This window comes from Periplaneta americana, chromosome 10, assembly GCF_040183065.1.
Source record: "Periplaneta americana isolate PAMFEO1 chromosome 10, P.americana_PAMFEO1_priV1, whole genome shotgun sequence".
Lineage (NCBI taxonomy): Eukaryota > Metazoa > Arthropoda > Insecta > Blattodea > Blattidae > Periplaneta > Periplaneta americana.
In genome coordinates, this window is record NC_091126.1 from 18,173,389 (window position 1) to 18,197,886 (window position 24,498).

Sequence of the window (24,498 nt, forward strand, 5' to 3'; positions counted from 1 at the left end):
TTTTATGTAAAATACTATATATTTTGTCCCTTTGGATCCCCTCAAAAATGCTGTATACTGCAACCCCAATTTAGAGTCTTCTAAATTAAATTTAAATATGTGATTTATAGCAATTCACTGGCTGTATATTGAAAAACAAAATAATAGAACAAATATACAAAGAGGCAAAAAAATTATAATTTTAAGAAACTTCCAAGCCCTTGGGGTACACAAAAATTAAATATGGAAACTCCATATTTTTCACATTCCTAAGTTAAGTGAAAATACAGATTTTTGCAGCTATCACATTTAGAAAACAGGTAAAAAAACAATTTCACTTATAGATTCACTCCATCCTACTTCTTAACCCAAAAATGTGTTCGCCTTTTGTCACAATTATAAATTACTGATTTCGACGTTGTTGTTGTTGATGATGATGATGATGATGATGATGATGATAATATCATTCACAAATTAATTTTTAACACTGATTAAATTTGTTGTTCTTCAAAACAGCTGATTTTTAAAAGTGTTATGAATTATATTATTTATTATAGCCAAAAATGATTTTTTTTTTTATTCTGACATCAGGCAACAGTCAAAATTTAATTCCAAATTTTTCTGGTTTTTCATTCATATATTGAAGAAACCTGCACTGGCACTTTCGTAGGGTACAATGTTTTTTTATCACAAGTAATACTTTCTCCAATATCAACTTTATTATTGCTTAAAATGCGTAAGAAAATGTGAAATAATTATGTTAAGGATAAAGGTCTGTGAATGTTTACAGAAAAAGATAACCCTTAAACAGTCATTGTAAGGCCTAATACCAGTTGACAAATGGTTACATTAACAGAAGTTTTATTGTTCTGAGTAAAATATATAATGAACAACTCTATGCCACAGACATGTCAATGTTTATTTTTTTAAGATAATTTTTCAGGAACATGAGAAACGAATATGAATTCTAAGGGGTGGAGGACAGGGGTTGTATCACACCAGCTTTATCTAACACAAATTTGAAAGAATCTGCTGCATATCGAACACTCTTGCCTCATAAATGGCTGCAAAGGAATCATATTATGGCCACTTTCCTGCAATCTTATTTCGGGGTCTTGTTTTCAGTTGGAGTAATTTGATTGATGCAGGGAACTTATGTAGCAACTAAAAACCCGGCTGATTTGTCTAGATCACTCTCAGTCCTGCACAACATCCAATTTGACCACTGGCGTAGCTTAGGCAGTAGCACATTTGCCTTTTGACTTGCAGGTGTGCTTGAGAGTGGGTTCGATTCCTTCTTGGGCAGATTTCCTGTTGGGTCTTTTCCGAGGTTTTCCCTAACTGTAAGGCGAATGTCGGGTAATTAATGGCGAATCCTCGGTCTCATTGAAAAGTGGCTTTCGAATGGCTATGAAGGACGAGAGAAGTAAAGCTGGAAGACCTATGTCGTATATTTACTCACATGAAGGAACCCTACCCCTGATACCGGGCTCCAGGCGAAATTTATCGACAATTTCTCGCCCGTGTCCAAATATGAAAGTATCAAAATTGGCTCGCAGCAGTCCAGTGGCCTTAGTGCGCGCCTATCAGCCCAATCCATACTGCGGTAAAATGAAACCTCATGGCTACTGAACGATCTTGCAGTTTACAGTGTCGTATAATAAGACACGACACAGGAGAGAAAGAAATAGGCAGAAGGCAGTGGCGGTTTCTCGGGGGAGGGAAGGGAGGAACGTCCTCCTCACATTTTTCTTCTTTTGAAAGTAAATACCAAATGAAATATATGCCTTGAAATTCGAAGAAGATTCGATAATTTTTAAGTTCACAGCTATAAGAAAACCTCGATTGATCGGGTTTTAAACGACGCGAACTCATGTGCTGTAGAAAACTGTGAGAAGGATGCGAGATTGTCTGTGTGGAGGAAAGCCAATCCATTCCTCCTTTACTGCAGTTAACACACATAGACAACAGCGCGCTAGCGGCCAGAGAAAGAAGCAGAGTTTTAAAGCAAGAAAATGAATGGAGAGGGAGGAGATCCTCCTCTGAATCAGCGCATGGGTGGGAAATAGAAACCGACTAGTCGTGCAGCAAGCTCGCTACCGCTGCCATCTAACGATGCTGCATTCAACCAGACTATAACGCATCTAGGAGGAGGCACAATAAAAACAGTTTTAACGCAAAGCTATGAAAGACACCATATAAACTTTTTTTTTTAAATTATAAAACAAGATATATTAATCATTGCACTTTGTAATTATAAGCTATTCATGGTTTGAAACTTTCGAGGATATCTGAAAGTTGAAGTTGGGTTTATATAAATCAAAGAGGAAGTAGTTCTACGTTAGTATCGCAGATCTTTTTGGCCCCTGAAATTCACTTCCATTCATTGTCTACTAGACAGGACAACAGCCAAGTTGTCAGTTTTGTACAAATATATTTGAAATTGAAAGTACTCAAAACTACATTATTTTTAACATTAAAACATTAATCGGTCACCTGGAGCTTTTAACAATAATGGTAGTATGACTACAAGAACTGACATTCTTCAAAAGCATGTGATACCGAACTTGTAAAATGTACATGTGACAACACAGACCACTTGAGTGGGTGCAGTGTTCTCACTTTCCTAACAGATTATTTCCCATTTGCACTTCCGTAAAACGGTTCTGGTTATGTGTTAGTAGCTAGTCTCTTCCAACACGTGTGATGCTGTAGTGTGCGCGAAAATTCTCCGAGTTTGTGAATTTCCTTGTAATTGTTAATTTGTGCAATTATCCAGCAATGAATGGAAGTGAAAACATATTTTGGACAATTTAGGAAACTCTGTTTACAAGAACAAATTATTGCTATACAAAAGAGAAGGCCAACCCTAACACTATTTGGTCTTACATGTATGCATGTAGGCTAATTTGTAGCATGTTTCATTCAAGAAGGTGTCATTTCGTCCTGTTACCTTCTTTCCTCCTCTTAAGAAATATGCAGGAGCCGCCACTGGCAAAAGGATAGGTGGATGGCTGAGCTGAGAAACAGGCAGGCAGGCAGGTAGAGACAAAGACGGACGGATGGATGGTAGATAGATAGATGGAAGGATGAAGGGATCGACGTATAGACGGACAGAGGGACGGACGGACACATAGGTAGCTGGATAAATGTGGATGGGTGGACGAATGGATGGATGGGTGGATCTGTAAATGTATGGAAGGACGAACAGTCAGGTAGATAGATAATTCTTGATAGGTTCCTTTATCTAAGGCACAAATAGTCCTGAAAATTAAGGCTTGTAACATAACTCGTAGGCGTTTGATCACAGACATTGATTTACTGGTAAGCGGGGATATGACGATAAAGAATACACACCCATGTGAGTTATGAATTTGTAAATTCCTGGAATGCAAAGCATTGTACCCGGTTTTGCTTCGCCAGGAACTTAATAATTGCTCCTTCCTCTCGTACGACCTTGTGACGTCATATCGCCACCTGGCCATGTAAACGTCATTCAATTTATATATGTTATTGCAGTCGCGCGTCGAGCAGTAAGCAATAATCACTTGCCGCGATGGCAAGCGACTTGCAGCTTGAGCAGCTGTTCCGGGCCTGTGACAAACAGGGCACGGGGCACATCGGGCCCTCGGAATTTAGAGATCTCTGCGCCGGGTTCGACATAGACCCCGTCGACTCCGACGCCATTTTCACCGACTTGGATCACGACGGCGACGGACAAGTCAGTTTGGAAGATTTTGCATGGGGATTTAGAGATTTTCTGAGTCCCGGCTCGCGCCGTGGATCTATGCAGTTTTGTAGCGCACCGACAGACGAGCTTGAGAGACGCCATTCACAAGCAAGAGTTGCTTGGTCCCACCTCGTGGCCGGCGTTGGTGAAGTCAACATACACAAATTCCTCAACAACAGGTGAGCCTACTTGTAGACATAGTTTTGAACTTCCCCGCTTCACTTCTTTCTAAGTACGAAATAAAAATACAGTATATTCATACTTTTTGTTAAAGCACACGTCAAGCCTACGTCTGTGCTACAGCCTTTGTCTCCTAAATCCTGGAATATATTTATTTCATGTTAGCCACTTTACCCGGAAAATAATTCTCCTTAAACGACGAAACTATACTCGAAACATAATGGCATTTAATTTTAGCCTACGTAAATTACGTCATTTGTTAAATTTGACTATAGTGTAGACTTACCTGAAAATCTGCCTAATGACTTCAAACGTGACTTGTTTCCTTTCGTGCAAAATAGCGTCAAGTGAAATAACATGCATTTTCCCCTCAAAAACGTTTATTCAAAGCGTTTATTTTCAAATTCAGGAGATCATGGCGGTCGTTATAGTTGTAATTAATTTCGGAACACCATATATCTATTTTTTTTTTTTTGGATAGGCTTACATGATCAGTCTAACGAAACGCAACAGGTAAACGTCTCTAGACATATTTGAGATATAGCGGTTATTGTAATTATTTTGTGAAATTCTAAGCACTTGTATTGGATTTTAATGAATATCGAAACTAAATAGATCTAAATAATAATTGTATACAATTATTTGACTAACTCCATACCAGTTCTCAGTTATTGCGTGAAACGCAGAGAAACTCTGAAATATCGCATTACCTTTTCACCTTTAGCCAGTATCTACATTGCTATTTTGGAACATCCGATACGCATTCGTGCAATTTCACACTAGCGTGGATACATACCTTATCAATACGAAGCACTTACATCATAAATGTTCGTTTGTAGCGATCTGTATGAACACGAAATAAAGAGTAGGCCTCCCAATATATCTTAATTTTAAACATCTCATAATAATTAAGCAAATCTCGGTACCCGTAAATGTATGTTATAATTTGAAATAGGGCCTACATGTCCTTTTAATTTATCTTCTATTCATTTATTAGTTTGCATGTGGACGGCAAATCTGAAAGATAATTAACGTAATTTGATTGGTCCAAAGTTGTTCTTAAAAAACACAAATTTGTAAGTTTAGGCCTATAACTTTCAGCTTATTTTGTTTTTGTTATTTTCTCATTTAATAAAGTATAAAGAAAGTGCATTGTGATGCTGCAAAAATTAATTTCTAGATATAAGCGGAAATGCGTGTTTTAAGCAATCTTCAAACCGAAAACGTTTTTGATCATGCCGTCTATTTCCTGTTCGGCCAAATTTGTACAGCGATTTCTTCTAAATTACTGGATGAGTTTTATTTTGCCGATATTCTGTATCTACGAGTTAATTTAGGCCTTTGCGAGAATGTTGCGAATGAAATATAAAAAAATCAGTAAAAAATAATAACGGTTTATTTCAAATCAAAATCATAAAAGCCTCAAATATATATATATATATATATATATATATATATATATATATATATATATATAGTTTCTGTCAACGCTCTTGCATTTAGTGCTTTCTGGTTGAGCTTATAGATGGCGTCACATGTCAACAATGTGACACCGAAACGTGTGTTCAGTTTCTGCTCAGCGACAGCCCAGATAATATATTGTATTTCATTTAAAGTCTGCTTAATTAATAACCCGTTGTACTCACAATCATACAAATTTCCACCCAGGGAACTTTTCTTCCCCGAGAGTGTAGAGTCCGGTAATCGAACCCGGGACTTACAGGTATGGAAACCAGCATGCTGATCACCAGACAACTGAAGCAGTCTAAATTTGTTTCTTGAATAAGATAAAGAGAAAAAGGAAATGAAGTGGGCGTTATGTTCCATAAAGTATGGAGGAATGAATATATGCGGAATTATTTCCATTTTCATTTGCGAATTTTGTTAAACTTGTACAAGCCTTCAGATCTCGCTATGCCAAGGAATGTAGTCACTACCCTCAGTGAAGATCGCCTCATCGTTTTTAGGATTAGCATGCCTTGACATGTTTCGTGTCTGTGCCAGTGAACCACTGAAGGAAGGTCTAATACAGTTTAACATTTATATCACTCTTAAATACCGATTTTGACAAATAGAAACATAGAATTATAAAATGATTAAAATATAAGTAGAGCTGTATTATGGAAATTTGCGCAAAATCAATTACGGTACATATAATTACATTTTTAATTAAACTGGAAAATGTGTGTATGTAGCAAATGTTTAGCTATGTTATAACTACTTTAGTAAACAAGATTACTGGGCTATATTTGCTAAACAAAGCTAAGATTGAAAACTGTGCCAATAAAAATCCAACATATCTGAATTCTTAACTGTAACAATCAATACTGAAAATTCAGACCATCTAAATTTCAACCAATCAAGATCGGCCGGCAGACCACGAATCTTTAAGGAAACAACTACATGAAATTCTACAGAACAGAATTTATTTTAGTTACTAAAATATATTTTTAGTTTTAAATTATTAAATCTTCGGGAGGCATCCTGAAATCCGGAGGAGGAGAAATTCCGCCTATCTCGGGCCACCCACTGAATTGATTGCTGGTTGAAAGCGTCTTTAAATAAACTATCTGCACTATGGCTTCTGCTACTTCACTTTCTTAATAGTTATCAACAGTATCTCAAATTTCTGTGCAATTTTTCCATTTAAAATAAATTTCCACCGAGCACGATAATGTAATGTTTATGATTCCTACTTTTCATTCGGGAGGCCGGAGTTCAATCCCAGGGACCGGCTATTCTGACTTTGGGTTTTTCGTGGTTTTCCAAGTCCCTCCAGGCGAATGCTGGGATAGTACCAATTTCAAGGATAACTACACGACTCCTTCCCAGTCTCCATTACCCTTTCAACATCATTCATCACTTATCATCCCGCTACAGGATTGTCACCTGTCCAACGGAGTAGCGTAATCGGCAACGCTGTGCATGACGGTAGACCAATGCAATGTGTTGCGCCGAAAATAAATACATAAGTAAATAAATGAAATAAATAAATAATAAGAAAGTAAATAAATAAGTAAAATAAGTAAATAAACAAATAGATAAACATAAATTAGTAAACAAATAAGTAAAAATAAATAAATAAATAAATAAATAAATAAATAAATAAATAAAATAATTAATTAATTAATTAATTACATTAAATTAAAATAAATTAAATTAAATTAAATTAAAATAAATTAAATTAAATTAAAATAAATAAATAAATATATATAAATAAATAGATAAATAAATAAATAAATTCCCACGCCATCAATTGAATTTGAAGAAAGCTGGTTTTAGTCCACTGAAATACTGAACTGAGTGCAATTTATTAGATACTGTCTTTCAATTACGACTATAATATCATACCCAAATTACCACTAATCATCATGCAGCGCATTTTCGTTCCGAAACAAGTTAGGGAAGTTATCGGTTAGTATATCCTGGCCGTTCAGAGTTTAAACTCTGACGCCAAATGCTTACGTCAGGATGCTACGAAAGGTATAGTTCAGTACATAATAATACTGGATCATGACAACTGTAGGTGGGATTGCTACTAAATTGAAATGGTCTGTCCAGCTACTTTTTAACCACATAAACGCACTAAAACTTCGAAAATAGAGCTTTACAAAATATTAGTGCTACATATGACAGAAAATATAATTAGATAATAATATTGAACTAGTATGTAGAATATATATTATAAAGCATAATAGTAAACATGATACACTTTAACTGTATATACTTTATATACAATATGTGCAATTAATTCATGTAACAAAATCAGTTCCGTTACGGTGAACAAAACATATATTCTAAGATTATAAAATGCATATCTTTTACAATTGTCAGTAAAAAATTTAAGCTAAGAAAATATTCTTCCTACGTTACATGACGTTACAGGGACACAATTATAATAACAAAAATCAATATACAAATTAACAATATTTATGTTTTACACAATATATACAAATAATTCATTTATCAAAACTTATACGCGTTGCATATAACGAAAACATATATTCTGAGGTTATGAAATGAAAATCTTTTACGAACGTTACATAAAATTTGTTTAAATCGAGATAATATTCTTTCTACGTCACATGACATTACAGGGACATATTTATAATACATTACATCACAGCAGAGATCATCATTTCACATAAATCGCAGTATGTTTCCATTTCTTATGCTGAAATAGTCCTTCCGAAATTTGACTATAACCAACTGTAACGTAGTTCTTGCTGGCGGTATTCTTTTGAAAGAAAGAAAATAAAGAAGAAATAAATATTGTATATTTTACAAATTAAGTCAAATTAATTTAGATTCTAGCAACAATGGAATGGCACAAATTTGTGTTCAGAAACGAGCCCACTTAGAAAATTATTTAAAAAATACAGACCAAAATTAAACATAATATAGCATAGATTGATAAATTAAAATAATATTAACACAAAAGTCTGAATGAAAATGCAACTTACTCAGTATCAGAATCAGATCACAATGTAGTAGTAACTTGTGTTTTACATAAACATCATTGACGATGGAGCGTCTTTATTGTATTGTGATTCATAGTCTATGCGTACCTGTTTGCAATTTTATTCTACCCTGCTTATGAATCCACGTGACGTAATAGATGTAGGCCTACCAAAAGAAACTACTCGATCTGCTGCACGTTTGAGAATACAAATGCGCTACCTGTTAATCATTATGGATCCTATTTCATGTGACTAAAACTATCAAATTTCGGTATAGAAATTCGATTAATTTCGCTGTTATTTCGCAGAAGAAAACGTAAATTCGATGTTATTACGCATTTAAAAGTATACACATGCTAACATCAAATAAATGCTAACATGCTAACATCTTGTCCCGCTTAGAGGGATCGAGAAATAAGTGCTAATTTAAAGTATAAATAATTGTCATATAACATAACTTTTTGTATAACTTGATGTAAAAACTCTCCGAGTTTCGGAGAATGGTCAGTGCAACTCGATGTGTGCGCCTCGAGCCACCCTGAAGACGTCTAAAAGGTACTCAACCTTCTGCCAGGTGTTCCACAACATTTGTGAAGTGATTAACGCAGCTGAATTTATAATGCATTGTCTCAGTTTTTCTAAAGTATCAACTGTATCACGTTGGTACACAACACTTGTCACAAAGACCCAGAGGAAGGTGATTGGGCGTCAAGTCGGTTGACCTAGGTGGCCAGGCAAGGGTCCTCCTCTTCCGATCAACCTATATGGAAAGTTTGCATTCAAGAAACCACGCACTGCTCCATAGTAATGGGGTGAAGCCCCATGTTGCTGAAAAACCTATTGTGGGAGGAGCTGATGAACAACAAAAGTTCTGCAACATGTCCAGATACATATTCCCTGTGACTGTGGTCTCGATGAAGGAGGATGGTCCAATGACGAAATGTTCCACTGAATGGCGCCAGGCTTGTTTCCACGATAAACGTTAGTGCGCATGCGCATGAACATGCAACTGTTTTTAAACCATTGGTTCATAAACTTGGACAGTTTCTGCATCTTGTCAGATATAAATCAAAACAATATCTTCATCTGATTTTAAATGGCTAGCATTTATTTCTCGATTCCTCTAAGCGGGACACGGTGTATTTTTAATCTTTTCGCACAAAACAGCCTATATTATTATATATTCCTACAAAAACTATAGATCTGTGTCATCAAGGGTATTTGAAGGTTCTTTGTACATTTTTTTTAACAATACATTACAGTTTTCCATCGGCACGTACATGTTGTGTAAAGACATTTGTGTAACAGTCTCTCATTTTATGTATGAATAATACCGGTATAAACCTTTAGGCACCAAACGAACATTAAGGCTATTTCTACGTTATATTTCAAAATAGTCGCTCGAATTCTGTTTGAATATTAGACTCAAAATCCTGTATTGAAATAGGTCCTCGATATTAAATTCAAAATTTTGTACATAAATACCAATCTTAGCGCAATTCAAATTACAATTTCGTAAAAGGAAGAATCAATGTTCTCCTGAAAAACAATATTTTGAATAAATTCGTGTTAAAAAACTCGTATACACAAAATTTCGCGTTATTTCGCGAGATTAAACTTACTGTATTTCGATGTAGAAGAGCTTGAAACATAATACTTTTGTTTTATTAGCTGAAAACCCATATTTTGTAAATCCTTGGTTTTCGGAAACAAGGTATCTCTGCTAATCATGATCTAAGGGCAAGAACCGGTCAAGTTTGGAAATATCTGGACACCTATAATCCTGTAGTAGGCCTATGATAAGGTATGGAACACAGATGAAGTTCAGGAGGAACCCTTTCATGTGAGCCCAATATGGCCGTATAATTTTGCCTCTAGTCCCTTCCATCTATTTTACATACCATAAATCTACCACACAAATCTCCAAATTTCACTTCTCTTTCGATGAAAGGCATGCGAAAGGCCACTATTCTCGGATATAATCGCAATCATAGTAGGGCCTATGCAACTACTACAACGGGGACGATATATTGCGAAAAGCAATAACATATAAATATAATTGCTTCTTTGTTAAATCGGACACACATTCTTGCTCAAACTGAGGTTAGAATCCACACAGCGTTAAAACTGGAGGTCCTTTGCATACATAAAGGAAAATTTATAATATTTCAAATACATGTCATGTATTTCTTTTCACATACCAAACCTATTTCTCAAAATATGGTTAAATGTGATAGGGCTAGTGAAATCTTGATGATATAGCAATGATAGCGAATTTAATTGAAATGAAATGACCGTCTTTTATTAAATCGCTTGCAATAGTTATGCACTTGAATTAAATACTAAGATCGACGGAGCGTTTAAAACAATTTTTAGGTCATTACGAGTTATCTAGAAGTCAGAAATTAATAAATAGGAAAGTACTGGAAATTTAGATTACGTCATAATGAATGTAGGTCAACTAAATCCGGATTATTGCTCAAGAAGCCATTCCTATTCCATCAATTCCATATTATCATAAAGGAATGTCTATCTACTCCTTAATCTTACCTATACGAGTTTTCCTAACCTTAAAATGTCATTCTCGTAAAGTATTTATTATTGATGTTCCTCGAAAAAATTATGCAGAATGAGCCAAAGATCACTACACTATTTTACAAATTGTTTTCTTCCTGGGTTGTTATATCGCGGAAGACGATTTGGGGCATTTAAACATACTCCCCCCCCCTATTTCCGAACTGAGAGAATTCATTCAGAAACCTTTTTAATTGGTGCTTTCAAGTCCTCAACAGTTGTAATAGGTAGTGACTCTTGGCCCACAATATCATAGGCCTACTAAATAGGTTCTGTCGTAGCTCAAGTGTGACTTATTCATGCCCAAAAGTTGCTGTCGGAGATATCTCAACATGCATTTGACAGTGTGTTTTAATCAATATCTCAGAAACTTGTTTTTGGCTCTTAGCCTCTTTGGCAAGATAGGTCTTCAATTACAATACACAGAGGGATGATGAAATCTGTGCAAAGTGGATTATATTTATGTATTTAAATCGCAAAATTCAGGAACAGAGTCTTAAATTTTGGGTATTTTGTGTGAAGATCAAAGGACAAAAGTTTACCACCTTATTTGTGTGCTCAGTAAATAATTTTAATTGTCTTTGCTTATTAAGTCGTATATTAAACAACAATATTTTAATTGTGTATTTTTTAATTGGTTATTAAACAACACTCTACAAACTATGCGGTTATCTAATGTCGGTGGAATTGATAGTGAAACGTCATTTTGGCGAGATTGGACAGGGGATTCGCTATGGGGTTACTGGGCATTCTCCTTCCAGTTGAAGAATATAGCAAAAAATACCCAACCAAGTAATCGGGATTCGAACCTATTTCGATCGTAGCTTCGGAGCAAGAGTCTTGTTCGCTGCATCCAGACCACGCCGGTGGATTTATGTAGGCCTAGGTCTTTTCACTGACAGTTCAAATAAATAAACTATAAAGGCATATCTTTGGTACATCATCAAGAACTCAATTGTTGCGAAATGAATAAAACATTTTTGAGACAATCACTTTTCTTTTTTCCGAAGTTTAAGTTATTTCCATTACAGAAGTTGGAAAAATGTTACAATGTCACTGAAAATTCATTATTTCGATAATAGGTACTGTCGAGTACCGGTACGGTACGTATCTTTAATTGGAAACTCCGGCAAGTATGTGGACAGTTTCTGCTGGATAGAAAGATAACACTGTGACCAAGCAGAACTAGACTTATTGATAGTGTCAAAACACTTCCCTTACATTTGGTCTTTAATGTTAATTTACTTGCTAATGTAAAACAAATTTTAAATATTTAGTGCCTAAAAAATTTGGGGAAAAACCGAATTCAGTTGTGGTCAGAGTTGGTTAACCCCACACATGATATACTTCACTGCATAAAACATTAATTCATGAAGAAAACTTAGATCATAGTCCAGGGGCGAATGCTAGTCACGAAAGTCAGGCTTGCTCTTTTATTCATAGGGGAAGATGGGAGGATATAATAATTCATAATTAATAAAAATAATCAGACCCACATAAATAATTTATTTTATAATTATGAAATCATTATGAGTCATGGATCATATTCGCTTATCAGATGTAGAAGTTCGATATAATATAACAAACATGGCCAACAAAACAGTTTATTTAGTTTTTTCGACCCTGCCAACCAATGCATATTGTTATATTGAGCTGCACTGAACGAGCGCACATATTCTCTATAATGTCTGTCTTCTCTTGAATAGTCCTTTGGGAAAATGGATTTAATAATAAGGTTTCAATAAACAAAATTCCGAACTCATTGCAATACTTCAAACTAATGTTCAAGAATTAATAATACATGCATTCCGCTCATACAATTACATTGCACAGCACATTCCCGCTGTCAATACTGCTCTGTGTAACGTTAAATAGTCGTTGGCGTAGCTCTCGGACCAGAGCTTCAAACAACACATAACAGAAGCATGTGCGCCTAGGACGGACTAAGGAGGAAGGCATTTGCGCGCGCATCATAATCTCGCTATTTCTACGTCTTTCCTGTAGCACCGAGAAACGAGCAAGCGTTGCGATACTTGCGGTGTGCAACCTGCGGATGGTATTACGTCTATACAATATTCCAAATATCTAAATAAATTTTAATGTACGTAATCCCATTTTGAGAAATACACATTCTACGAAAATGTTGGGCTTGCGCAGCAAGCATAGCATGCCCTGAGAAATCGCCCCTTCATACGATATGTGGAATTTTCATTTCTTCGTTAGACACTCAAGGCGTTCGTTGCCACTATTTTGTCATAATCAAATCTGTGTATTTGCTACAATGTTAAAGTGTCTACCGCTGTTTACCCAAATGTGGTTAACAGGCAAGATGATACACGTCATAATAATAGTCCTTATTAAACACACTATGTACAAATTTTTAGTTAATTTTTATTTGTTCTGGAGATCTGGCTCGAGACCTCGCAGAGTGAGTGTGTTTGTGTAATATGGTAGAATGGTGAGGGGAAACGGAGAACCCCGAGAAAACCCCTAACGCGCGCTTTGTCCACCAAAATTCCTTCGTGACTCAAGCGGGGATCGAACCCGGGTTCCCACGGTGGAAAGCAGAGAGTGCAACCACTTCGTCACGGGCGAGATTAATGCATGTTATGCTAGTAAGTAAAACGGTAAATTATGAGAATAATTTTGAAAATACAACATCTTTCAGATATTTATTTTCATGGTAGCCTAAACATATTGTATTATAATAAATACGCCTACAGTGAGAAAAGATATGATGATGATGATGATGATAATAATAATAATAATAATAATAATAATAATAATAATAATAATAATAATAATAATCCAAAATAAACTGAGTTTTCACCTTACAATCAGCTGACAATAACAATAATCCAAGTTGCTAGGCGAAGATAGAAAACAAAATATATAAGAACAAATGTATGAGTTGTATAAATAATTGAATAGTCTTTCAAATTTAAGTGTTTTATCCATTTTGAATCTTGCGTACACTACTTTTAACACTTGAATATAAGCAATTGATTAACTAGCGGACTTACTCGTGTTAATTATGTAAGTTTGTGCGGCTTACAGCTGTTTCGGTGCTTCATCACACCATCCTCAGAGCCTACTAGATCTCGGCGTCATCTCGAACTTCTCTGCCTGTTATGTGGGTGGCGATCAAATTCTCAACACACAGACCAATTTCAGTACAAACACACTATTTGACTCCACTTTTCAACACCTTCCAACAATCAAACGCACCCACATAACAGGCAGAGAAGTTTGAGATGACGCCGAGATCTAGTAGCAAGATCTAGTAGGCTCTGAGGATGGTGTGATGAAGCACCGAAACAGCTGTAAGCCGCACAAACTTACATAATTAACACGAGTAAGTCCGCTAGTTAATCAATTGCTTAAGTGTTTTAATTTACGGATGCCATTTAAAATTTCAAAGAAGGGGTGAGGGGGGTAGTGAAACCTAAACTGAAATTAACGCTGGTTTTAAACTTTTTCCTCAATATCTAAATCGGCATGCATTTTGTTTAAATTAAATTTAATTGAAATAAATAATCATTTAGTCTGGGAAGTTTTGAAATGAAAACCCAGTATACAGGATGCGTATTAAGATTTCTGATAAGGGAGGGATAGAATCCTAGATCGAGAATACCATACCGGCACATAAAATTATTGTTATCCTCATTCAATACCGCTCAACGCTTGGTCGCACTGAGTTGCTTATCTTGCATCTTGATCATAATAAGAATTATGTAAGGCTTAAGATAAGATGTGTAATTTATTCCTAAGTTACTAATTGTTGCAGTTTGCCAGTGATGATAATACATCAATATTGCTTACTTTATAGCTACTTTATAAAGTATACTCGTATTAAAATAATTATATTTTGTGAGGGGAAGATGGAAGTCATCCCTGGCAGGGATGTTAAATGAAATTATGAGAGGGGGATAACTTTCCAACAGGGGGAAATCCCCCTCTCCCCCGTTGTCCACACCTGTGGAGTAACGGTTAGAGCGTCTGGCCGCGAAACCAGGTGGCCCGGATTCGATTCCCGGTCGGAGCAAGTTACCTGGTTGAGGTTTTTTCCGGGGTTTTCCCTCAACCCAATATGAGCAAATGCTAGGTAACTTTCAGTGCTGGACCCCGGACTCATTTCACCGGCATTATCCCCTTCACCTCATTCAGACGCTAAATAAACTAAGATGTTGATAAATCGTCGTAAAATAACCTACTAAAATAGAAAATCTCCCCCGTTAATTTGCACCCTACCGGTATAGCTACACAGAGAACAAACTTCCGTGACTCGGAGCTATTTAAACTCACGTTAGCAGTTTTGAAAGCATTTCAAAATTGCATACGATTATGAATTGCCATATATTATTAGTAACATTAATATACGACCTAGAATGCCTCAGGATAATTTCTAAGATAGTGTTTGAAATTGTGTGCTGTAACGAACAAGGGGACCGAAGAATTCTTTTTCGTTATCCATTCTGTTAATATATAGTTGTCTCGCAAAATGTCATAAGAAATACATTGATTGGACTAATATCGCAGTCTAGTATATACAGTCACGAAGCTTGAGTTTATGAGGGTACTAGGAACAATAGACTGTGCAGGTACTATTTCGCATTGTCTGTAATGAGGCGATAGTAGCGATCCTAGTGGTTAGCAACTATCTATGGATGCATATTTACTACGTATTGAGCTTCGTGACTGTATATACTAGACTGTGCTAATGTTTAAGTTATTAAGACCTAACTACAGTGCATCATAAATGTAACTGGTTATATTACATTCCTTGTGGCCTAAAGTCACAGAGAAAATTTGCTGAGTAGGCTAACTGAGGGCGCAGCGAACGGAGAATCTTTGTGAATACCAGTACTAAATATCTAAAGGAAATTTTTATTCAGGCACTCTTTTGAATTGTGGTTATACCGATGGCATATAGCTACCCAATAGTAAAATGAATCGGAACTGAAAATAATATTCGGTTTATACAGTAGTGACTCGAGGCGTTTAGTCACGGAATCTCTCAGTTACGGAGAACCATAATGACAAATACAATGTTTGACATTTCAAAATGGCAAATTCCGCATGGTGAGAATGTGTATTTACCGTCGTCTGATTGAGGTTCCGGCTGATACATCTATTATCAGGCAGTAAACCTCACTTGACGATATGTGTCAGAGGAAGAACAATTGTTGCATGCATATGAAGTCCGATTAGTGAGCAATGGTACTAGTCAGCGATATATGTAATGGAAAGGAAAGGAACTGGCCACCCTACCTCATAATCTCCTGGCTTGAGTGCCTCATGAGTGAAGCCTTGTTTGTGTCACCTATGAGGTTCCAACCAGTATTGGGACTGCTGACTAAACAAATATACTTTGAAATAGCACTTCATTCATATCCATCGAGTCGTCCTCGGTGGTCTAATCTCTAGTGGATGGTATGTTAGCCGTGGAGTCGAGGTTTGTGGGTTGATATCCGGCCGAGGACGAGGATTTGCAAGTTGGTATAAAGTGTGGCAAGGATTTCTCCGAGAGAGAATTAAAGCTTTGGCTTCTTTATTATAGATTTAAGACAGTAGAAATATGTCTCTGACAGAGGCCTCCAAGTAAAATTTTTCGGTCATTTTTCGCCAACGCTGAAAAGCTTCTACAGTTGAAAGATCACTGAATACTACTGCTACTACTACTACCAATACTACCACTAATACTATTACTGCCACCGCCACTACTACTACTACCACAACTACCGTCACTAATACTAACTCCTTCTACTACTACTACTACTACTACTACTACTACTACTACTACTACTACTACTACCACCACCACCACCACAACTACCGTCACTAATACTAACTCCTTCTACTACTACTACTACTACTACTACTACTACTACCACCACCAATACTATCACTAATACCACTACTGCCACCACTACTACTACTGCAACTACCGTCACTACTACTAACTACTTCTACTACTACTATTACTACTATCACTACTGCTACAACTACTATTACTACTACTACTAACTACTTCTACTACTACTATTACTACTACTATCATTAGTACAACTACTATTACTACTACTACTACTACTACTACTATCACTACTACTACAACTACTATTACTACTACTAACTGCTACTACTACTATTACTACTACTATCACTACTACTACAATTACTATTACTACTACTACTACCAACTACTTACTACTATTGCCAGCCACGGGCTACTGATAGCTACTGGCTACTACCAGCTACTTGCTACTGGCAGGTATTTGCTGCTGCGAGTCACTGGCTACTGCCAACCATTGGCTAAGCCAGCTACTTGCTACTACCAGCTACTTGCTACTACCAGCTACTTGCTACTTCCAGCTACTACTACTACTACTACTACTACTACTAGCACCACTATATTCGTCGAGTAGACTCATACACGACAGTCGCTCGAAAATGAACTATAAAGATTTGAATTGGAATTTTAGAATCTTCAAGTGGATTAATACACACTCGCTTCCAATAACACCATGTTGTTGTTTAGTCAACTGTCCGAAGACAGATCTGAATCCCAAAAAGAATACCAAGAAGGCACCACTTATGAGGCTACTAGGCCAGGAGATAATGGGATAAGGTGGCCAATTCCTTTCCCCCAATAACACCATAAGCATTATAGTTTAAACTGCACTGATATATGCTTAGTTGATTTACTTTCGATTACGAAGTAATAAATACACAGTAGCACTGAGATGCCATAGGTTTCATAAACACCCGTTTCTAGAGAAGCCATAAATATCTTAAATGACATTCTACATCAGTTAGGCCTACACTCACGTCAGTGTTGTCAGCGATGGGAAGTGTAATGACGCTGTTGTTCGTTTTCACAATATGATGTTTAATAACGGAGCTGTGGATTAAGAGTCCTCCTTAGTATTGCGTGTTGCCTAACGCATAAGAGCAGGCGTCGACGTGGTATAAGCAAGGTTGACTGCGTAGATTTTATAATCGCTATTTTACTTATATTACACGTAATGTATATCGCTTAAAAATGACATATTTTACAAGATTTTCTACGTGGCGTCATAAATTATTTCCATGGAAGCAAGTTAATGTTACGCACCCTTCTGTGTGCTTCAAGACGCTGTGTTGCTGTGTTTTTGATTATCGAGCCATAAAAATGTACATTTTGCGCAGTTTTTATTTTTAAGTTTTGTGGGAATAAAACCAAGTTCGTCATACTTGCTATGCAAAGGTCTCTCTGCGTAGGACTACGACATGTCGTCTTCAAGTTTTATTTTTAATACGAGACAACGGGATTTCAAAATCATTGATTATAAACTCTTACTGAACGCTCGGAACTATGATGTGAACTGAAGTTGATTATATCATTCATCCTTTTAAAATATCTTGAATATCAGATCACAACATGATCACGAACAATCTTAAAGTGTGTAGTAAAGTCAAAGTGTCTGGGAAAGTGTCCACAGAGAGTCTTCAAAAGGTCAATGAATTTTGTTTTATCTTATAGCATTGGCCTATGTGAAAGGATTTCTTCAGTCAGCGGATAAAGGAAAATATTAAAAAGCATTATGCACAAAGACACTATCCGTTACCACAATGACATAAAGACAAAAGACGCCGTTGAGAAACATGGGAAAACACTATGATAAAATGAGTAAAACTGTGGGGAACCTATGATGACTAGTAAACTCTAGGATCTGTAACGGCGTGGCAAGTAGCTAAGCAGTACGCGGAAACACTATGTGGTATTGACTTATCGTTTCCAAGGATAGAAGAACTGAAGATTTAATATGAAGAGCTCGAATTAATTACCGCAAGTAATGAATAGCTAGTAGCCTGAGAACCGGAGTAAAAATTTAACACTTCGTTTATTTCATGTATTACAGTAAGTGTTTTAATTTATTACATTTTATATTTATTACATAAATTATGAAGGTTTATTACAAGAATTAGAATTCTGACGTTTCTCAGTTGCCATATAATATGTTATATTAAGGTAGGTGTCCCTGATATGGCCATGCTAAGGTTTGAGAATTTTTCTAGCCGCCATTTTGAAAAAAAAATGTAAACCACTTTTTTCTTACTCGTTCTCAGTCTAATGGACTTTCTTAACACAATTTCCTTTCCCCATAAAAATAGCTTTAATTGTCCAAAAAGTCCCAAATTCCAAAAGTCTACCTAGTGGCCATATCAGGAACATGTGCACGTGATATGGCCACCCTTGTTCCATGTTCTACAAATCGTGATTGTTTTCAGTTTGATAGCGCAGTTGTGCTAAAATTAAATAATTTAGGTGTAAAATGAATAAACATGACACTTAATAATCTTTTTTATAATTCAAAAGTGTAGCCAAAACAGGTTTTTCCATAAAAAATTAAGTTGTTTTTTCTTAAAATACAAAATTTTTGCGTAATCCCAGCTATAAGGCATGTAAATTTGTCAGGTGAAAAAATAATAGTGAAATGAACTTGATATGGCCATGGTGCATTTGATATGGCCATATCAGGAGCAGGTAAACTTTCACGAAAATCGTTTGATTATGAACAACTCGTAAAAGATACGCCATCAACGACAACACCAATCAACGGAACATTAAAAACTGAATGGAGTACGATGGTTTTCATGAAACAAGTATTTGAAAAACATGCATAAAACAAGGGAGACTTACCAGAGGAAAATAAGAAGAGGTCACATGAAAACCGCAAAGCAGGCAACTGACACCATATTGCTCAATCTGACTGGATGAAAAACGATCAAGTGACATACCAGGATGCCCTTTCACTGGATACTACTGAAATTTAGCGGATTTTTTGGTTAATTAACTCACAATATGGGGGGGGGGTGGCCATATCAGGAACATGGCCATAACAGGAGCACCCACCTTATATTGACTTCTCTGTGGTCCAGTGATTACAATATCTACCATTCTATCCGAAGTTCGCGCGATCAAACCCAGCAGGAAAAATTTATTTAAGTTTAATGACGGTAAAATATTTGATACATTTTCCTTCGAAAGAGAGGTAACAATCAAGAAATCGGCTTTTGTAACACCATAATACTCTGCCTTTATACATCGTACTGTATAGGCCTAACGGAAAAATTGAAGTGTGATTACATTCGAAATATTTTCTAAGCCTTCCAATGACACTTTCCTTAACTTTTGTATCAGTATAGGTATAGATGTAATCTAGCGAAACATGGACCATCCCTAAGCACTTCAGAACAAATATAATTTTTGTGCATCCGTTACGTTCCCAATGTGCTGCCCGGCTAAATTGGTTTCATCATCCGAAATGTCTGATGAGATGTTTTTGTTAATATTCTCCTTTCGCAAGTCTTGCCGAGTGGATAACTGGAGTTACACCCTAGATCATATATGTATATACACTCACCTCCTTAGGCTACTTACTTACAAATGGCTTTTAAGGAACCCGAAGGTTCATTGCCGCCCTCACATAAGCCCGCCATTGGTCCCTATCCTGTGCAAGATTAATCCAGTCTCTATCATCATGTCCTACCTCCCTCAAATCCATTTTAACATTATCCTCCCATCTACGTCTCGGCCTCCCTAAAGGTCTTTTTCCCTCCGGTCTCCCAACTAACACTCTATATGCATTTCTGGATTCGCCCATACGTGCTACATGCCCTGCCCATCTCAAACGTCTGGATTTAATGTTCCTAATTATGTCAGGTGAAGAATACAATGCGTGCAGTTCTGCGTTGTGTAACTTTCTCCATTCTCCTGTAACTTCATCCCTCTTAGCCCCAAATATTTTCCTAAGCAACTTATTCTCAAACACCCTTAACCTATGTTCCTTTCTCAGAGTGAGAGTCCAAGTTTCACAACCATACAGAACAACCGGTAATATAACTGTTTTATAAATTTTAACTTTCAGATTTTTTGACAGCAGACTAGATGATAAAAGCTTCTCAAGCGAATAATAACACGCATTTCCCATATTTATTCTGCGTTTAATTTCCTCCCGAGTGTCATTTATATGTGTTACTGTTGCTCCAAGATATTTGAAGTTTTCCACCCCTTCGAAGGATAAATCTCCAATTTTTATATTTCCATTTCGTACAATATTCTGGTCACGAGACATAATCATGTACTTTGTCTTTTCGGGATTTACTTCCAAACCGATCGCTTTACTTGCTTCAAGTAAAATTTCCGTGTTTTCCCTAATCGTTTGTGGATTTTCTCCTAACATATTCACGTCATCCGCATAGACAAGAAGCTGATGTATACACTCACCTCCACTACGGAGAAATGACCTCAAGGGGTACTGTTACTCTTTGCAGCGTTGCAACATGTTACATTTCGTATTCTCAGAACTACTGAACGTATCAAAGAAAATTGTTTGACAAAACTTGTTTGCAATTACTTGAGCTATTACCGGTACTTCTGTGAATTAATGTAGACCTTCTACCCTGTATATGTATAAATCATAAGAATGGCCAAATGAAATGGACTGAGCGAGTTTTGGAATCATACCCTTCAATTCTATCTACAGTAACTTGAAAAATTAATGATTTTTTGAAACGCAACAGCGTTTAAAAAAAAATTTCGAAGTCTAACATAAAGATTAACCTTGCATACCGACTCCAAATAAATACGTAGTTTACACAGCTTTGTTTGATATTTGATTAAAAAATCAGTTGCTCCATCTGAGCTTCGGATTGACTTTACGAGAGCTGGATCATCAACAAATCCTTGCACTTAGGCTTGTTTTAGCCTATATGTGCGGTCGCCCCTGTCTCAACTCTGAGAGAGTCAGGGGCCCAGTAGCGGCCCGTGGTTACAAAGGTTGGCAGTTCTGCATGGAAAATAGTGTCTTTAGCAAACGCATGCTGTTTATTGCATCTAAATCGGATAACGCGTGTAATTACAGCCCCTTCTCGAAGTTGACTGTGCACCCGAAATTGTACTCCAGCCATCCGTGCGCTACACCTCTCCCACCTGGTACAACTAGTCACGTAGTGGAGATGTGCCCCACATGCTTTTCTAGTTTTTTAAGTCAAATTAACTAGAATCCTTCACTGCGGTGTTTGTCCATGTATTTCCTCCTCTAAACAGAATACACAGGTGGAGGAGAAAGCGTTTTCATGAGCGCAGCAAAAAACCAATCGTTTCCATTACACATTTAGGTATTAAAATGACTAGTAGGCTACATGATTTCTTCGAATTTTTCCAGAAATTTCAATATTTAAATTTTGTGTAGGACGTCCTAATTTCTTAAGTCAACATGCAATTTCTCTTTTCATTTCGAAAAGGGTTGGTCAATTAGGTTTTCATTTGATTCATTTTTAATATAAAATATTTCCTTAGACACACTGACTAATCACATCACACCACCCACAGTACTGTAACACACTGGAACTGTAATGATATACAGTAGTCCAGAAGCCTGTGTGTTCTAAGGCAGGTCATAAAGAGATGAGGGTGTTGACGGTTCTTTTGTATATTCGGAGAAGGCTGCTTCGGTTGCAGCTCTAATGCAGTCTTATGGGATGGTGAAGAAAACCAGTTTTCTGCTGCCGACTACCCTACGTTGAGCTTCAGGAACTGCCGATCACAGATCCGAAAAGTACACTACAGCTAAAATTCTCGAGCAGTTCAAGGTTCCTACAGACAGTAAAATCTCGAATTGTAGGAGAATGAATTGGAAAAAAAATGAAACAATGAACTAGATTACATAAAAGCACGTTTTACATTTTTAATTTTTTCAGGTCTATTTAAATGGCGGTTCTGCAGCTCTGCAGTTCTTATTGTAGAGCCGCCGCTGGTCAGGGCCCATCCTCGAACGAATAGACTGATAAGCCTGAAATCTGACATAAAGATAAACGTTGGACATCGACTCAAAATAAATAAGCAGTTCGTTTGGCGTCGATTAATAAGCGATTCAAAGAAAACATCACACAAATAACAATTGCTGCAACTGGGTTCTGGCTTTGCTTGTCTTTTCGGGTGCTGGACCATGAACGGGTCCTTGCACTCAGGCTTGTTTTGGCCCCTTGTGTGCCCTAGACTTGCGGTGATTGTCCAAGTCCGACAGGTGGCCCATGCCTCAGCCCAGACGGAGGCAGGTCCCATCCTCAAACGAGTCTACCCAATCATTCACAAGAATAGGAGTGATAAGCACAATAAGCTTCAGGTTGCAGTGTAAGCCTTCGGGTCCCTCTTCCGTTAAAAAAAAAAAACCTGATAAGCTCAGGGTCCGGGGCTCCAAGCCCCTTCTATATCAGCATCGGAAATCCGTATTACCCCAAAGACTTCACTCCAACCCCTTTCTGATGACAGATGAAATGAGGGGAAGGGGGCGAATGTTTGTTGAATGACAGAAGGAAACGGAAGTACCCCGATATAAACTCTGCAACGTCTATGTTGACCACAATAAATCCCATCAGAACCTGGTCGTGAATCGAACCCGTGCCATCTGGATGCAAGACAAGCGAGCTAGCGCTTGAGCCACATAGGCAGCTCCACCTGGATGTACACTAAATAATAGGATAATTCGATCCAGTGGGAAGTTTTAGGTCCTTCCAACTGAAGCTACTAAAATTGAGATGTTAATTCTACAGTTATTCTTTTGGACGCAATTGAAGACATTTTGACAAAATCTGCATTTTTAAACTGGCCACCATTCGGTAATTCTCTACAAGACGCACCATCTGAACTAAAAATATTTCACAAAAGTATCATTAGTCATGTTGTAAATGGACGCTAACAACCATTGTCCTCTGACTTTAGGGAAAGTGTCAATATTCAGAAATCTAGGGAAAATATCATTATCGAGGAGGTAGTGGGTTCAAAATAGCTGACATAATGAGAATAAATAATGATAAGTTGACTAATATCAGTTTTTATAAGAACACCCATTGCCCAGTGAATTTATTACAATCTTATTAATTTTACATATTAAATAATTAATAATCTTAATTTAGAATGCACTGGTAATTGAATTAAATTATATTTTAATAAAAGTCAAGCCCACTCAAGAATAAATTGAAAGAAAAGACTGGGACGCTATTTTTTCCTCTACTTAAAATTTCAATTGAAGGGTTCAGAACCATAGTGGACCAACACCATTTACTAAAACCGTAGAAAACAAGGGTTAAAATGAAGTTATTACCATAATTCAATGGAAACATATAGCAAATAATATAAAGTATACGCATTAAAACTAAATTATGTTTCAATCTTCATTAAATTATGGTGTTCACTTAACTTTAACCCTTGCTTTCTCCGTTTTTAATAAATGGCGCTTGGGCCACTATGGCTCTGAACCCTTCAGTTTTTGGACAAAGAATGTTTTTGTAAAACCGACTTCAGTTACTTTGAAGCCGTACTTTTATAGGGAATTTCATAACTCATGAGTTGTAAATTCAATTTATTGTAGACGACTTATCGAAAAAATTCACTCTCTCTCTCTCTCTCTCTCTCTCTCTGAAAATACAATAACTAATTTAACATATATATATATATATATATATATATATTTTTTTTTTAATTTTAAGGAAAAAGCTCATACGGTAGCAAAATGTTATTAGACTTTC

General features: G+C 36.6%; 1 protein-coding gene across 2 annotated transcripts in view; it reads left to right on the forward strand.

Moving 5' to 3' along the window:
- The first annotated feature begins 3,487 nt into the window (after positions 1 to 3,487).
- Positions 3,488 to 24,498, forward strand: part of LOC138707504 (ras and EF-hand domain-containing protein homolog) — a 57,141-nt gene continuing 36,130 nt past the window's right edge. The window contains exon 1 of one of the 2 annotated variants that reach the window (XM_069837017.1): positions 3,488 to 3,888. In XM_069837017.1, the coding sequence (XP_069693118.1) occupies positions 3,536 to 3,888 (353 nt within the window). In that variant the 5' untranslated portion in view covers positions 3,488 to 3,535. The remainder of the gene's footprint in view (positions 3,889 to 24,498) is intronic. The other variant, XM_069837016.1, reaches the window with a different exon arrangement.